At 48.0% G+C, this 17946-nt stretch overlaps 1 protein-coding gene across 1 annotated transcript in view; it reads right to left on the bottom strand.

The window, feature by feature from the left end:
• Window positions 1-2079: 2079 nt before the first annotated feature.
• The window catches only part of HEPACAM (hepatic and glial cell adhesion molecule), a 182609-nt gene continuing 166742 nt past the window's right edge, over window positions 2080-17946 (bottom strand). Inside the window, exon 7 of the mRNA XM_063943754.1 lies at window positions 2080-4203. Coding sequence (XP_063799824.1) covers window positions 3952-4203 — 252 coding nt within the window. The 3' untranslated portion in view covers window positions 2080-3951. The remainder of the gene's footprint in view (window positions 4204-17946) is intronic.

Here is a 17946-nt window from a genome sequence, read left to right on the forward strand (position 1 = left end):
CTTCAGGTGTGGGTGCAATGGGTGGGGGAGAGGTACGAGAGTGCCGCGGGTGGGGGAGGGGCGGGAGTGCCGCTGGTGGGGGAGGGGCGGGGGGTGCTGCAGATGTGGGTGGAATGGGTGGGGGAGGGGGCGGGAGTGCCGCTGATGGGGGAGGGGCGTCTGCCGCGGGTGGGGGAGGGAGTGCCGCGGGTGGGCGAGGGGCGCTGCAGGTGTGGGTGCCGCGGGTGGGAGGGTGCGGGGTGGCGCAGGGCATGTGCCGCGGGTGGGGGGCGTATATTGTGGAGGCTGTGGGTGCCGTGGGTGGGAGGGGGGCGGGTGCGGCAGGCCGAGGTCGTCCACAGCATTCTCAGCCGCACTGTCTGGCAAGACTCACCGGCTGCAGTGTCACAACTCACCAGGGTGCAGGGTGTGTACGGGGAGGAGGGAAAGAGGGGACTGGGCGGCGATGGGGAGGGGACTGGGCGGGGATGGGCGGACCGAGGGAGGGGACTGTTCCTGGCCTGCATCCAGCCACCCAGATCTGTGCCTGTGACTCCGCCCAGCGTTAGAAAGCCAGGCACCGAGTCACAAGGCTATTATATAGGAGATGTGTACCTACCTTTAGTTTCTCTTTCTTTTTGTCTCTCTTTCCCTCGCTTCCTCTTTCTCAATTTTTCACTCTCATTCTCTCTCACGTTAACGGGCCCTACACACTTGCCGATAACGATGATAGATATGAACGATATCATTCAAAAATGAATGATAAATCGTTCATATTAGTCAGTGTGTATGCATCAACGATGGACGATGCGCGGCCCAGCGAACGTTCATGGTTGATTTATCCACGTTTTACATGCAAGTCAATTTGGATGATACAGGTTGAGTCTCCCTTATCCAAAATGCTTGGGACCAGAGGTATTTTGGATATGGGATTTTTCCGTATTTTGGAATAATTGCATACCATAATGAGATATCATGATGATGGGACCTAAATCTAAGCACAGAATGTATTTATGTTACATATACACCTTATACACACAGCCTGAAGGTCATTTTAGACAATATTTTTTATAACTTTGTACATTAAACAAAGTGTGTCTACATTCACACAATTCATTTATGTTTCATATACACCTTATACACACAGCCTGAAGGTCATTTAATACAATATTTTTAATAACTTTGTGTATTAAACAAAGTTTGTGTACATTGAGCCATCAAAAAACAAAGGTTTCACTATCTCACTCTCACTCAAAAAAGTCTGTATTTCGGAATATTCCGTATTTCGGAATATATGGATATGGGATACTCAACCTGTATAGATGTATGTACTCTCATATCGTCCAAATCGGCCATCGATATCGTCCAGAGTGTAGCGAAAAATCGTTGGTGAAAAAAATCGACCAACCATATTATCGTTGGTGGATAACATCGCTAAAATCGCCCAGTGTGTAGTGTAGGTCCCTTAAGTCCCTCTCTTATTTTCTCAATCTTTCTCTTCCTCTTTCTCCCAAGTTTCTCTCTGTCTGCTTTTCTTTCTGTCTCTCTCCTTTCCTTTCTCTCTCTGCACATGTTATATCTGCCCCCCCTGCAGTGCACATGGGCAGTCATTCCGAGCTCATCCCTCGCTAGCTACTTTAGCAGCCGTGCAAACGCATAGACGCCGCCCACGGGGAGTGTATTTTCGCTTTGCAGGAGTGCGAATGGAATCGTCGCTAGAACCTACGCAAAACAACGATGCTCTTTGTACCCGTACGCCGCACGTGCGCATTGCAGCCCATATGCATGCGCAGTTTTGCTATTTTTTTAAATCAGCGCTACGCAGCGAACATCGGCAGCTAGCGATCAACTCGGAATGACCCCCATGGTTTTACCAATTAGAGAACAATTTTGCTGCTGCGTTCGGGTCTGAATTAGGCCCTAAGGGGGACATTTACTAAGCAGTGATAAGATTGGAGAAGTGAGCCAGTGGAGAAGTTGCCCATGGCAACCAATCAGCACTGAAGTAACATCTATAATTTGCATACTATAAAATGATACAGAGCTGCTGATTGGTTGATGGGGAAATTTCTCCACTGGCTCACTTCTCCGCTCTTATCACTGCTTAGTAAATGTCCCCCTTAATTCCCTGGCACTGATGTATGGGACTCTTAACACGATCACCGGGACTGACAGCTGGGCCACCCTGCTTTGTAGATTGGTGGATTCATATATGGGACGGGGACAGTGATAACAGTAACTAAATTCACGCACTGCCTTAATGATGTGGGAGGAGCTTCAGCTGTCAGTAATGGAAAAGAGAGGGTAATACTGTAACTGTAATTTCAGGGTAGCACTGAACAGCGTATGTTACCTTCACAATTCATAAATTAATATTCTACGTTTCATTCTGGGATTTAGGAGTCCGTTAAGATCCGGAAATTCTTCCTAGACCACCTGCTTTCTCCTCACCAGGGCTGCCTTGCCCAAATCAGGAAGGTATTTAGGTATCCATAAATGGTAACAGGTATACTTGTTCATAGGTTTCCCAATATACAATCCTATGACTGACTGTGTGAAATCCCTCAGTACAACCCGAGAACAGCGTTGGCACGCATATGTGTGATTCTGTCTCTTACACCTGCTTGCCCCTGAATGGAGTGAAGTAGGACGGGCAGTAATGTAAGGGCACATTCAAAATGAGTCAGAGAGTGATCACCAGTGCTAGCCAACTGCTTGTGATTGGCTGTTTGCAAAGGCCCCGCTGATCGTGATTGGTGCTCTCTCCGGCCCTCGGACATAGGTGGTCATTCCGAGTTGTTCGCTCGCTAGCAATTTTTAGCAGCCGTGCAAACACTATGTCGCCGCCCACTGGGAGTGTATTTTAGCTTAGCAGAAATGCGAACGAAAGGATCGCAGAGCGGCTACAAAATAATTTTGTGCAGTTTTAGAGTAGCTTCAGACCTACTCAGTGCTTGCGATCACTTCAGACTGTTCAGTTCCTGTTGTGACGTTCGCCCAGCCACGGCTGCGTTTTTCCGGGCACGCCTGCGTTTTCCTGGCACGCCTGCGTTTTTTTCAAACACTCCCTGAAAACGGTCAGTTGATACCCAGAAACGCCCACTTCCTGTCAATCACTCTGCGGCCCCCAGTGCGACTGAAAAGCTTCGCTAGACCTTGTGTGAAGCGACATCGTTTGTTGTAATAGTACGACGCGCGTGCGAATTGCGACGCATACGCATGCGCAGAAGTGCCGTTTTTTGTCTCATCGCTGCGCAGCGAACAAATGCAGCTAGCGATCAACTCGGAATGACCGCCATAGATCATGCTTTGGTGACTGCGTGTGAGCAATTATGGTTTGTGTCAGAGAGCTGTCTGTACTTGTATTAATGCCTAATATGAGAGGCGTTTGTTACACATAAAATAAATTGACGTGTTCCTGGCTTACTCCAGACACACACATTACCCATACTGCCAGGACTGCGCTATTCTTGCATACACTTTTTTAGAGTCATTTACAACCATTTTGCCACTAACCTTGCCTGATACGCAGAGCCCCCAAAATTGTAGACAGTAACCGAGCTGAAGCCTTACCAGGGACTTATAAACGGGTAATAAACCGTAACCGCTCTTCCTGCTGCTAATACCACATTCATGCAGACTGACGGTCACGGCATGTTCCGTATACACGCGTGTGCTTTATGTGAGGGTGATGCAGACAAAATCAAGCATTCTACCCGAGGTCACAGTGTTTCCTGCAGTGATTTGTCCACTGCTAGAGGTCACTTTATTTTATAGAACTAGACTGAGGACTGACCGTCCTAGTTACAAGAAAGTAATATACAGTATATATATATATATATATATATATATATATATATATTATAGGCCCTAGGAGAAAGTGTTGAGCAGTTACCCTAATCTTTAGTAAGCGCATGGCCGGAGCACAGTGATTGGACGATGAGTACAGTTCCTGTCACATGTTCCCAGCTCTTACTCTCCTTCCTGCTCTTGGATCATGTGCACAGCGGCTGCCCGGATAGAGCGGCCTGTACTCCGGGGTCCCGCTGACGTGGGTGGTGATCCATGCTCTTTATTGGCAGGCGGTGACCTTACAGGGGAGTGCTGGTACTTGTGAAAGGTAGGTTTGCTGGATGGGGCTGTGCCGGTATAATTGGGAGACCCAGAAGCATCTGATTCAGTCCTGGATTCTGTAGGGGAGTCTTCTTCTGCTTCAGTGGATTCCTAATAACAAAGCAGAAACCAAAGCATCACATTCACAGCGCTAAGTCCAATTTCTGCTATTTATCATGTATCCCCATCCTCTCTCCCGTCAGCCGGGGTACACTGCTGTAACATGAATGGGATATGATCGGGAATGCTGCTGCCCAAGAGGGAACGGGGAAGGGTGGGGGGGGGGGCATAGGAGAGACTGGCCATTTCTCCAGCCACATCTACTATCTAAGGTATTTCTGGAAAGAGTTTATAAATGTTATCATTTCTAAAATGTTCTACATTACATTTATACATTGGTCCCTGTCTTTTGCCACAGTACCATCAGGATTCCCCTCATCACTAGCAGTGCTCCTCACAGTGACTGTAAGAGGTAACACTTGGAGATCATGTCTGTGTGTCTGACATTCCCCTCCTCACTAGTAGTGCTCCTCGCAGTGACTGTAAGAGGTGACACTTGGAGATCATGTCTATGTGTCTGACATTCCCCTCCTCACTAGTAGTGCTCCTCACAATGACTGTAAGAGGTGACACTTGGAGATCATGTCTGTGTGTCTGACATTCCCCTCCTCACTAGCAGTGCTCCTCACAGTGACTGTAAGAGGTGACACTTGGAGATCATGTCTGTGTGTCTGACATTCCCCTCCTCACTAGTAGTGCTCCTCACAGTGACTGTAAGAGGTGACACTTGGAGATCATGTCTGTGTGTCTAACATTCCTCTCCTCACTAGTAGTGCTCCTCGCAGTGACTGTAAGAGATGACACTTGGAGATCATGTCTATGTGTCTGACATTCCCCTCCTCACTAGCAGTGCTCCTCGCAGTGACTGTAAGAGGTGACACTTGGAGATCATGTCTATGTGTCTGACATTCCCCTCCTCACTAGTAGTGCTCCTCACAATGACTGTAAGAGGTGACACTTGGAGATCATGTCTGTGTGTCTGACATTCCCCTCCTCACTAGCAGTGCTCCTCACAGTGACTGTAAGAGGTGACACTTGGAGATCATGTCTGTGTGTCTGACATTCCCCTCCTCACTAGCAGTGCTCCTCACAGTGACTGTAAGAGGTGACACTTGGAGATCATGTCTGTGTGTCTGACATTCCTCTCATCACTAGCAGTGCTCCTCACAGTGACTGTAAGAGGCGACACTTGGAGATCATGTCTGTGTGTCTGACATTCTCATCACTCGCAGTGACTGTAAGAGGTGACACTTGGAGATCATGTCTGTGTGTCTGACATTCCCCTCCTCACTAGCAGTGCTCCTCACAGTGACTGTAAGAGGTGACACTTGGAGATCATGTCTGTGTGTCTGACATTCCTCTCATCACTAGCAGTGCTCCTCACAGTGACTGTAAGAGGCGACACTTGGAGATCATGTCTGTGTGTCTGACATTCTCATCACTAGCAGTGCTCCTCGCAGTGACTGTAAGAGGTGACACTTGGAGATCATGTCTGTGTGTCTGACATTCCCCTCCTCACTAGTAGTGCTCCTCACAGTGACTGTAAGAGGTGACACTTGGAGATCATGTCTGTGTGTCTAACATTCCTCTCCTCACTAGTAGTGCTCCTCGCAGTGACTGTAAGAGATGACACTTGGAGATCATGTCTATGTGTCTGACATTCCCCTCCTCACTAGCAGTGCTCCTCACAGTGACTGTAAGAGGTGACACTTGGAGATCATGTTGTGTGTGACATTCCTCTTCTCACTAGCAGTGCTCCTCACAGTGACTGTAAGAGATGACACTTGGAGATCATGTCTGTGTGTCTGACATTCCCCTCCTCACTAGCAGTGCTCCTCACAGTGACTGTAAGAGGTGACACTTGGAGATCATGTCTGTGTGTCTGACATTCCCCTCCTCACTAGCAGTGCTCCTCACAGTGACTGTAAGAGGTGACACTTGGAGATCATGTTTGTGTGTCTGACATTCCCCTCCTCACTAGCAGTGCTCCTCACAGTGACTGTAAGAGGTGACACTTGGAGATCATGTTTGTGTGTCAGACATCCCCCTCCTCACTAGCAGTGCTCCTCACAGTGACTGTAAGAGGTGACACTTGGAGATCATGTCTGTGTCTGACATCCCCTCCTCACTAGTGGTGCTCCTCACAGTGACTGTAAGAGGTGACACTTGGAGATCATGTCTGTGTGTCTGACATTCCCCTCCTCACTAGTAGTGCTCCTCACAGTGACTGTAAGAGGTGACACTTGGAGATCATGTCTGTGTGTCTGACATTCCCCTCCTCACTAGCAGTGCTCCTCACAGTGACTGTAAGAGGTAACACTTGGAGATCATGTTTGTGTGTCAGACATCCCCTCCTCACTAGCAGTGCTCCTCGCAGTGACTGTAAGAGGTGACACTTGGAGATCATGTCTGTGTCTGACATCCCCTCCTCACTAGTGGTGCTCCTCACAGTGACTGTAAGAGGTGACACTTGGAGATCATGTCTGTGTCTGACATCCCCTCCTCACTAGTAGTGCTCCTCACAGTGATTGTAAGAGGTAACACTTGGAGATCATGTTTGTGTGTCAGACATCCCCTCCTCACTAGCAGTGCTCCTCGCAGTGACTGTAAGAGGTGACACTTGGAGATCATGTCTGTGTGTCTGACATTCCCCTCCTCACTAGCAGTGCTCCTCACAGTGACTGTAAGAGGTAACACTTGGAGATCATGTTTGTGTGTCAGACATCCCCTCCTCACTAGCAGTGCTCCTCGCAGTGACTGTAAGAGGTGACACTTGGAGATCATGTCTGTGTCTGACATCCCCTCCTCACTAGTGGTGCTCCTCACAGTGACTGTAAGAGGTGACACTTGGAGATCATGTCTGTGTGTCTGACATTCACCTCCTCACTAGCAGTGCTCCTCACAGTGACTGTAAGAGGTAACACTTGGAGATCATGTCTGTGTGTCTGACATCCCCTCCTCACTAGCAGTGCTCCTCACAGTGACTGTAAGAGCTGACACTTGGAGATCATGTCTGTGTGTCTGACATTCCCCTCCTCACTAGTAGTGCTCCTCACAGTGACTGTAAGAGGTGACACTTGGAGATCATGTCTGTGTGTCTGACATTCCCCTCCTCACTAGCAGTGCTCCTCACAGTGACTGTAAGAGGTAACACTTGGAGATCATGTTTGTGTGTCAGACATCCCCTCCTCACTAGCAGTGCTCCTCGCAGTGACTGTAAGAGGTGACACTTGGAGATCATGTCTGTGTCTGACATCCCCTCCTCACTAGTGGTGCTCCTCACAGTGACTGTAAGAGGTGACACTTGGAGATCATGTCTGTGTCTGACATCCCCTCCTCACTAGTAGTGCTCCTCGCAGTGACTGTAAGAGGTGACACTTGGAGATCATGTCTGTGTGTCTGACATTCCCCTCCTCACTAGCAGTGCTCCTCACAGTGACTGTAAGAGGTGACACTTGGAGATCATGCCTGTGTGTCTGACATTCCCCTCCTCACTAGCAGTGCTCCCCACAGTGATTGTAAGAGGTGACACTTGGAGATCATGTCTGTGTGTCTGACATTCCCCTCCTCACTAGTAGTGCTCCTCACAGTGACTGTAAGAGGTGACACTTGGAGATCATGTCTGTGTGTCTGACATTCCCCTCCTCACTAGTAGTGCTCCTCACAGTGACTGTAAGAGGTGACACTTGGAGATCATGTCTGTGTGTCTGACATTCTCCTCATCACTAGCAGTGCTCCTCGCAGTGACTGTAAGAGGTGACACTTGGAGATCATGTCTGTGTGTCTGACATTCCCCTCCTCACTAGCAGTGCTCCTCACAGTGACTGTAAGAGGTGACACTTGGAGATCATGTCTGTGTGTCTGACATTCCCCTCCTCACTAGTAGTGCTCCTCACAGTGACTGTAAGAGGTGACACTTGGAGATCATGTCTGTGTGTCTGACATCCCCTCCTCACTAGCAGTGCTCCTCACAGTGACTGTAAGAGGTGACACTTGGAGATCATGTCTGTGTGTCTGACATTCTCCTCATCACTAGCAGTGCTCCTCGCAGTGACTGTAAGAGGTGACACTTGGAGATCATGTCTGTGTGTCTGACATTCTCCTCATCACTAGCAGTGCTCCTCGCAGTGACTGTAAGAGGTGACACTTGGAGATCATGTCTGTGTGTCTGACATTCCCCTCCTCACTAGCAGTGCTCCTCACAGTGACTGTACAAGGTGACACTTGGAGATCATGTCTGTGTGTCTGACATTCCCCTCCTCACTAGCAGTGCTCCTCACAGTGACTGTACAAGGTGACACTTGGAGATCATGTCTGTGTGTCTGACATTCCCCTCCTCACTAGCAGTGCTCCTCACAGTGACTGTAAGAGGTGACACTTGGAGATCATGTCAGTGTGTCTGACATTCCCCTCCTCACTAGTAGTGCTCCTCACAGTGACTGTAAGAGGTGACACTTGGAGATCATGTCTGTGTGTCTGACATTCTCCTCATCACTAGCAGTGCTCCTCACAGTGACTGTAAGAGGTGACACTTGGAGATCATGTCTGTGTGTCTGACATTCCCCTCCTCACTAGTAGTGCTCCTCACAGTGACTGTAAGAGGTGACACTTGGAGATCATGTCTGTGTGCTAGACATTCCCCTCCTCACTAGCAGTGCTCCTCACAGTGACTGTAAGAGGTGACACTTGGAGATCATGTCTGTGTGCTAGACATTCCCCTCCTCACTAGCAGTGCTCCACGCCGTGACTGTAAGAGGCGACACTTGGAGATCATGTCTGTGTGTCCAGAGCAGTAACTAGGGGGGGCTTAGGGGTCACGTGCCCCAGGCGCAGGAGTCGAGGGGGCGCAGGGAACTCTGTCTGGCTTCCTGACAGCTGCTCCTTCACCCCACCGCGATTGCTACCGCAGCCGCAAATGGCGCCGTCATGGACCCACCGCGGCTGCGTCTCTGTGTCTCCCTCTGCCTGCCTGCCCACCTGCCCGCCGAGTAGCGCCTCCTCCCCGCCCGCATCTTTACCGGCTGGCGGCCGCTGCTTACAGGGGACGGAGAAGCGGCGGTGCGCGCACCGTCACCTGCCGCCCCTCTGACATCCGGCACCCGCTGCAAGCCCTGGACACTGGCCTCACTCACTGCACGGAGGCTTGGATTGATCTGCAGTGGTGAGTGGAGGGGTCCGGGGTTTATATATACACTATAGTTATGTATTCTTTTTTCTATATATATATCTATTTCATAATTTCATTTATTTTCATATATATATATATATATATATATATATATAGATATATATCTTTTTTTTTTTTTTACTTCATGCTAATTATGACGTTTCTGGGATTGCACAAACGTATGCTTCCTGAAAACAGGGTGTGCAATCCCAAAACTTCGTAATTATCATGCAGTAAAATATTAATTTCTAAACAACTCTGCAGTTATATATATACATACACAGTGTGTGTGTGTATTTATTTATTTATTTATTTATTTATTATGCATGGAGTGCCGACACTCACTGTAGTTAAACTAAAAGTGTACTAGAAGTGTGCCTGGTTGCCATCAAGTGTAGTGCATATAGTCCATCATACGAGGTGTGGCACTCATGGTGTATATATATATAGTTAGTGAGGGATACTGTTGTGCAGTGTTAAGAAATGAAGGGTCGGTCCACTACTGTGTGGCATAGTCTGTATTTTTAGTTATTTAATTTATTATCATCTTATTCATTTTTATTTAACTATATAATTTTTTATTTTATTTATTTATTTATTTACATTATAAAAAAATAGTTTTTTATTTTATTTATTTATTTTTATTTTTATTTTATTTATTATTTTGTATTTTTTATTTTCTTTTATTATTATTATTATTATTATTATTATTATTATTATTATTATTATTTTTTTGGGGGGGGAAAGGGGGGGCTAAATTACTGCCTTGCCCGGGTGCCGAAAATCCTAGTTTCGGCCCTGGTGTGTCTGACATTCCCCTCCTTACTAGCAGTGCTCCTCACAGTGACTGTAAGGGGTGACACTTGGAGATCATGTCTGTGTGTCTGACATTCCCCATTTCCCCTCCTCACTAGCAGTGCTCCTCACAGTGACTGTAAGAGGTGACACTTGGAGATCATGTCTGTGTGTCTGACCAGAGCCGGCCGTAGGCATAGGCAAAGTAGGCAATTGCCTAGGGCATCTGATATGCCTAGGGGCACAAGCAGCTTCTGCTGATTAAAATGATATGCGGCATGCCTATATTCTGTGTGTAGCATTTTGTATGCAGATACAGCCACAGTCGCAAACAGTATATAGGCATGCCGCATATCATTTTTATCAGCGGAAGCTGCTTGTGCATCCTAGCCACATAGCAATGCAAATAAGATGCATTTTCATAAAAAATAGGCACCCAACGTTAGCAAAGCTGCCAGATGACTCACGCCAGGAACTATATGTGTCATTATGTGTATAAGGGCATTAATAATATGTAACATATGTGTAAGGGGCACTATGTGTGTCATTATGTGTATAAGGGCACTAATAATGTGCGGCATATGTGTAAGGGATATTATGTGTGTCATTATGTGTATAAGGGCATTAACAATGTGTGTCATATGTGTAAGGGAAATTATGTGTATAAGGGCATTAATAAGGGTTGGCATAATGTGTAAGGCGCATTATGTTTATAAGGACATTAATAATGTGTGTCATATGTGTAAGGGGCATTAATGTGTGGTATTATGTGTATAAATGCATTACCAATGTGTGGCATTATGTGTGTAAGGTGCTCTACTGTGTGGCGTAATGTATAGAAAGGGCACATTGTGTAGTCTAATGTGAATAAAGAGCAATATAGTGTGGTGTAATGGGAATAAGGAGCAATATGGTGTGGTGTAATGAGAATAAAGAGCAATATGGTGTGGTGTAATGTGAATAAGGAGCAATTCAGTATGATGTTATGTGAATGAGGGGCACTACTGTGAGGAGTAACGTATATAAGGTAAAATGGTACTACTGTGTGATGTAATGTGAATAAGGGACACTCGCATTATACATTGTGAATAAAGTTGCACTACTGCGAGGCATAAGTTGAATTGGGGGTACTATTGTGTGGCCATGCCCCTTGCCAGCAAAAACACATACCTTTTTGGCCTGTGCGCCGAATGTGCACACTGTTATTTAAATTGCAGGGGGTAGAAAAAAAAAAGGACTGCTATGGGTGGGGGGTGATGGTCCTGGGAAAGGGGTACAGGGTCAGAGGCGGAACTAGCGGTTGTGCTAGGGGGCACCAGACAAAATCTTGCCTAGGGCATCATATCAGTTAGGGCCGGCTCTGTGTCTGACATTCCCCTCCTCACTCTTAGTGCTCCTCGCATTGACTGTAAGAGGTGACACTTGGAGATCATGTCTGTGTGTCTGACATTCTCCTCACTAGCAGTGCTCCTCACAGTGACTGTAAGAGGTGACACTTGGAGATCATGTCTGTATGTCTGACATTCCCCTCCTCACTAGCAGTGCTCCTCGCAGTGACTATAAGAGGTGACACTTGGAGATCATGTCTGTGTGTCTGACATTCCCCTCCTCACTAGTAGTGCTCCTCACAGTGACTATAAGAGGTGACACTTGGAGATCATGTCTGTATGTCTGACATTCCCCTCCTCACTAGCAGTGCTCCTCGCAGTGACTATAAGAGGTGACACTTGGAGATCATGTCTGTGTGTCTGACATTCCCCTCCTCACTAGTAGTGCTCCTCACAGTGACTGTAAGAGGTGACACTTGGAGATTATGTCTGTGTGTCTGACATTCCCCTCCTCACTAGCAGTGCTCCTCACAGTGACTGTAAGAGGTGACACTTGGAGATCATGTCTGTGTGTTAGACATTTCCCTCCTCACTAGCAGTGCTCCTCACAGTGACTGTAAGAGGTGACACTTGGAGATCATGTCTGTGTGTCTGACATTCCCCTCCTCACTAGTAGTGCTCCTCACAGTGACTGTAAGAGGTGACACTTGGAGATCATGTCTGTGTGTCTGACATTCCCCTCCTCACTAGCAGTGCTCCTCACAGTGACTGTAAGAGGTGACACTTGGAGGTCATGTTTGTGTGTCTGACATTCCCCTCCTCACTAGTAGTGCTCCTCACAGTGACTATAAGAGGTGACACTTGGAGATCATGTTTGTGTGTCTGACATTCCCCTCCTCACTAGTAGTGCTCCTCACAGTGACTATAAGAGGTGACACTTGGAGATCATGTCTGTGTGTCTGACATTCCCCTCCTCACTAGCAGTGCTCCTCACAGTGACTGTAAGAGGTGACACTTGGAGATCATGTCTATGTGTCTGACATTCCCCTCCTCACTAGCAGTGCTCCTCACAGTGACTGTAAGAGGTGACGCTTGGAGATCATGTTTGTGTGTCTGACATTCCCCTCCTCACTAGCAGTGCTCCTCACAGTGACTGTAAGAGATGACACTTGGAGATCATGTCTGTGTGTCTGACATTCTCATCACTAGCAGTGCTCCTCACAGTGACTGTAAGAGGTGACACTTGGAGATCATGTCTGTGTGTGACATTACCCTCCTCACTAGCAGTGCTCCTCACAGTGATTGTAAGAGGCGACACTTGGAGATCATGTCTGTGTGTTAGACATTCCCCCCCTCACTAGCAGTGCTCCTAGCAGTGACTGTAAGAGGTGACACTTGGAGATCATGTCTGTGTGTCTGACATTCCCCTCCTCACTAGCAGTGCTCCTTACAGTGACTGTAAGAGGTGACACTTGGAGATCATGTCTATGTGTCTGACATTCCCCTCCTCACTAGCAGTGCTCCTCACAGTGACTGTAAGAGGTGACGCTTGGAGATCATGTTTGTGTGTCTGACATTCCCCTCCTCACTAGCAGTGCTCCTCACAGTGACTGTAAGAGATGACACTTGGAGATCATGTCTGTGTGTCTGACATTCCCCTCCTCACTAGCAGTGCTCCTTACAGTGACTGTAAGAGGTGACACTTGGAGATCATGTCTGTGTCTGACATCCCCTCCTCACTAGCAGTGCTCCTCGCAGTGACTGTAAGAGGTAACACTTGGAGATTATATCTGTGTGTCTGACATTCCCCTCCTCACTAGCAGTGCTCCTCACAGTGACTGTAAGAGGTGACACTTGGAGATCATGTCTGTGTGTATGACATTCCCCTCATCACTAGCAGTGCTCCTCACAGTGACTGTAAGAGGTGACACTTGGAGATCATGTCTATGTGTCTGACATTCCCCTCCTCACTAGCAGTGCTCCTCACAGTGACTGTAAGAGGTGACACTTGGAGATCATGTCTGTGTGTCTGACATTCCCCTCCTCACTAGCAGTGCTCCTCACAGTGACTGTAAGAGGTGACACTTGGAGATCATGTCTGTGTGTCTGACATTCCCCTCCTCACTAGCAGTGCTCCTCACAGTGATTGTAAGAGGTGACACTTGGAGATCATGTCTGTGTGTCTGATATTCCCCTCCTCACTAGCAGTACTCCTCACAGTGACTGTAAGAGGTGACACTTGGAGATCATGTCTGTGTGTCTGACATTCCCCTCCTCACTAGCAGTGCCCCTCACAGTAACTGTTAGAGGTATCACTTGGAAATAATGTTGTGTGTCTGACATTCCCCTCCTCACTAGTAGTGCTCCTCGCAGTGACTGTAAGAGGTGACATTGGAGATCATGTCTGTGTGTCTGACATTCCCTCCTCACTAGTAGTGCTCCTCGCAGTGACTGTAATAGGCGACACTTGGAGATCATGTCTGTGTGTCTGACATTCCTCTCCTCACTAGCAGTGCTCCTCGCAGTGACTGTAAGGTGACACTTGGAGATCATGTCTGTGTGTCTGACATTCCTCTCCTCACTAGCAGTGCTCCTCGCAGTGACTGTAAGAGGTGACACTTGGAGATCATGTCTGTGTGTCTGACATTCCTCTCATCACTAGCAGTGCTCCTCACAGTGACTGTAAGAGGTGACACTTGGAGATCATGTATGTGTGTCTGACATTCCCCTCCTCACCAGCAGTGCTCCTCACAGTGACTGTAAGGTGACACTTGGAGATCATGTATGTGTGTCTGACATTCCCCTCCTCACTAGCAGTGCTCCTCACAGTGACTGTAAGAGGTGACACTTGGAGATCATGTTGTGTGTCTGACATTCCTCTCCTCACTAGCAGTGCTCCTCACAGTGACTGTAAGAGGTGACACTTGGAGATCATGTCTGTGTCTGACATTCCCCTCCTCACTAGTAGTGCTCCTCGCAGTGACTGTAAGAGGTAACACTTGGAGATCATGTCTGTGTGTGACATTCCCCTCCTCACTAGTAGTGCTCCTCGCAGTGACTGTAAGAGGTGACACTTGGAGATCATGTCTGTGTGTCTGACATTCCTCTCCTCACTAGCAGTGCTCCTCGCAGTGACTGTAAGAGGTGACATTGGAGATCATGTCTGTGTGTCTGACATTCCCCTCCTCACTAGCAGTGCTCCTCGCAGTGACTGTAAGAGGTGACACTTGGAGATCTTGTCTATGTGTCTGACATTCTCATCACTAGCAGTGCTCCTCACAGTGACTATAAGAGGTGACACTTGGAGATCATGTCTGTGTGTCTGACATTCCCCTCCTCACTAGCAGTGCCCCTCACAGTGATTGTAAGAGGTGACACTTGGAGATCATGTCTGTGTGTCTGACATTCCTCTCCTCACTAGCAGTGCTCCTCACAGTGACTGTAAGAGGTGACACTTGGAGATCATGTCTGTGTGTCTGACATTCTCATCACTAGCAGTGCTCCTCACAGTGACTGTAAGAGATGACACTTGGAGATCATGTCTGTGTGTCTGACATTCCCCTCCTCACTAGCAGTGCTCCTCACAGTGACTGTAAGAGGTGACACTTGGAGATCATGTTGTGTGTGACATTCCCCTCCTCACTAGCAGTGCTCCTCGCAGTGACTGTAAGAGGTGACACTTGGAGATCATGTCTGTGTGTCTGACATTCCCCTCCTCACTAGCAGTGCTCCTCGCAGTGACTGTAAGAGGTGACACTTGGAGATCATGTCTGTGTGTCTGACATTCTCATCACTAGCAGTGCTCCTCACAGTGACTGTAAGAGGTGACACTTGGAGATTATGTCTGTGTGTCTGACATTCCCCTCCTCACTAGCAGTGCTCCTCGCAGTGACTGTAAGAGGTGACACTTGGAGATCATGTCTGTGTGTCTGACATTCCCCTCACTAGTAGTGCTCCTCACAATGACTGTAAGAGGTGACACTTGGAGATCATGTCTGTGTGTGACATTCCCCTCACTAGTAGTGCTCCTCGCAGTGACTGTAAGAGGTGACACTTGGAGATCTTGTCTATGTGTCTGACATTCTCATCACTAGCAGTGCTCCTCACAGTGACTGTAAGAGGTGACACTTGGAGATCATGTCTGTGTGTCTGACATTCCCCTCCTCACTAGCAGTGCTCCTCGCAGTGACTGTAAGAGGTGACACTTGGAGATCATGTCTGTGTGTCTGACATTCCCCTCCTCACTAGTAGTGCTCCTCACAGTGACTGTAAGAGGTGACACTTGGAGATCATGTCTGTGTGTCTGACATTCCCCTCCTCACTAGCAGTGCTCCTCGCAGTGACTGTAAGAGGTGACACTTGGAGATCATGTCTGTGTGTCTGACATTCCCCTCCTCACTAGCAGTGCTCCTCACAGTGACTGTAAGAGGTGACACTTGGAGATCATGTCTGTGTGTCTGACATTCTCCTCATCACTAGCAGTGCTCCTCGCAGTGACTGTAAGAGGTGACACTTGGAGATCATGTCTGTGTGTATGACATTCCCCTCCTCACTAGCAGTGCTCCACACAGTGACTGTAAGAGGTGACACTTGGAGATCATGTCTGTGTGTGACATTCCCCTCCTCACTAGCAGTGCTCCTCACAGTGATTGTAAGAGGTGACACTTGGAGATCATGTCTGTGTGTCTGATATTCCCCTCCTCACTAGCAGTGCTCCTCACAGTGACTGTAAGAGGTGACACTTGGAGATCATGTCTGTGTGTCTGACATTCCCCTCCTCACTAGTAGTGCTCCTCACAGTGACTGTAAGAGGTGACACTTGGAGATCATGTCTGTGTGCTAGACATTCCCCTCCTCACTAGCAGTGCTCCTCACAGTGACTGTAAGAGGTGACACTTGGAGATCATGTCTGTGTGCTAGACATTCCCCTCCTCACTAGCAGTGCTCCACGCCGTGACTGTAAGAGGCGACACTTGGAGATCATGTCTGTGTGTCCAGAGCAGTAACTAGGGGGGGCTTAGGGGTCACGTGCCCCAGGCGCAGGAGTCGAGGGGGCGCAGGGAACTCTGTCTGGCTTCCTGACAGCTGCTCCTTCACCCCACCGCGATTGCTACCGCAGCCGCAAATGGCGCCGTCATGGACCCACCGCGGCTGCGTCTCTGTGTCTCCCTCTGCCTGCCTGCCCACCTGCCCGCCGAATAGCGCCTCCTCCCCGCCCGCATCTTTACCGGCTGGCGGCCGCTGCTTACAAGGGACGGAGAAGCGGCGGTGCGCGCACCGTCACCTGCCGCCCCTCTGACATCCGGCACCCGCTGCATGCCCCGGACACTGGCCTCACTCACTGCACGGAGGCTTGGATTGATCTGCAGTGGTGAGTGGAGGGGCCCGGGGTTTATATATACACTATAGTTATGTATTCTTTTTTCTATATATATATCTATTTCATAATTTCATTTATTTATATATATATATATAGCAAAGTCACAGAACCGAGTCCCGGGAAGCCGCACTGACACTCTCCATTAGTTAAAAACAGGTGTCCGGTTAATTCATAAATAAAGTCACATGCCAAACACTCGGGATGAGGTTTAAGACAGAACCAGCACTCTGTGTAGTTTGCAAGATAGATTTTACTCCAAGCTGTGTTCCAAACATAGGTAATCACATCGACATCAGCATGAAAGACAAAGGCATATACTCATCACTGGTAACTTCCCAAACAGCCGTTTTCGGTGAACAACCTTCCTCAGGGGAATAACCATGTATACGGTCTAGCTGCCATGTGAAAAAGTGCTTGTGTGCCGTGCAACTATTGCATCAATTGTGAGCACTTTATAAGTGTTCACAATGTTGTACTCACCGCCAACACCTGGGGTCCAGTGTCGCCCAAATGAGACCCATCCCGCCGTTGCAGATACACCCGGAGACACAGGCCGTGGAACGCACGCCGGTTACCACGCGCCCGGAAGTTCCGGCACGTGGAACGCAGGTTGCGTGTCACGCGGCGGAAGTATCCCCAGACGGTGCAATGCAAGTTGGCAAGAAGTCCCCGGGCAACAAGGAACCGTCCCCCATGGTCCTGGTGGCAGTAACAATACAGCAACTCTGACTTCACCATAAAATGCAATGCTGGCCACAGGATAAACAAGAGCAATAATCATAATGAAAAAGCAAAGGTAATACACACGGGGCACCTATGTGCCATCGATGTTAAATAGTATAATAATATTATAATGTGCTCATAGAAATATCCCTGTGAAATAAGTGCATCAAAAAAATGTTAAACCAACATAAAAAAGAATAAAAAATAAAATTAGACATAGGAGATAATGGATGGAAAATACAGACATATATGCACAGCGATACAAAAAGCAATAGGTTTCATAATACTATTAATGTAGTGGACACACTAATCATCGTGTCCACCAGCATATCGAAGAATCCATCAGAACACTGCACCCTAAAAAAAGGTGTCAGGGACATACTTTATAGAGTCCATAGGGC

The sequence above is a fragment of the Pseudophryne corroboree genome, chromosome 10 (assembly GCF_028390025.1).
Source record: "Pseudophryne corroboree isolate aPseCor3 chromosome 10, aPseCor3.hap2, whole genome shotgun sequence".
In the NCBI taxonomy this organism is placed as follows: domain Eukaryota; kingdom Metazoa; phylum Chordata; class Amphibia; order Anura; family Myobatrachidae; genus Pseudophryne; species Pseudophryne corroboree.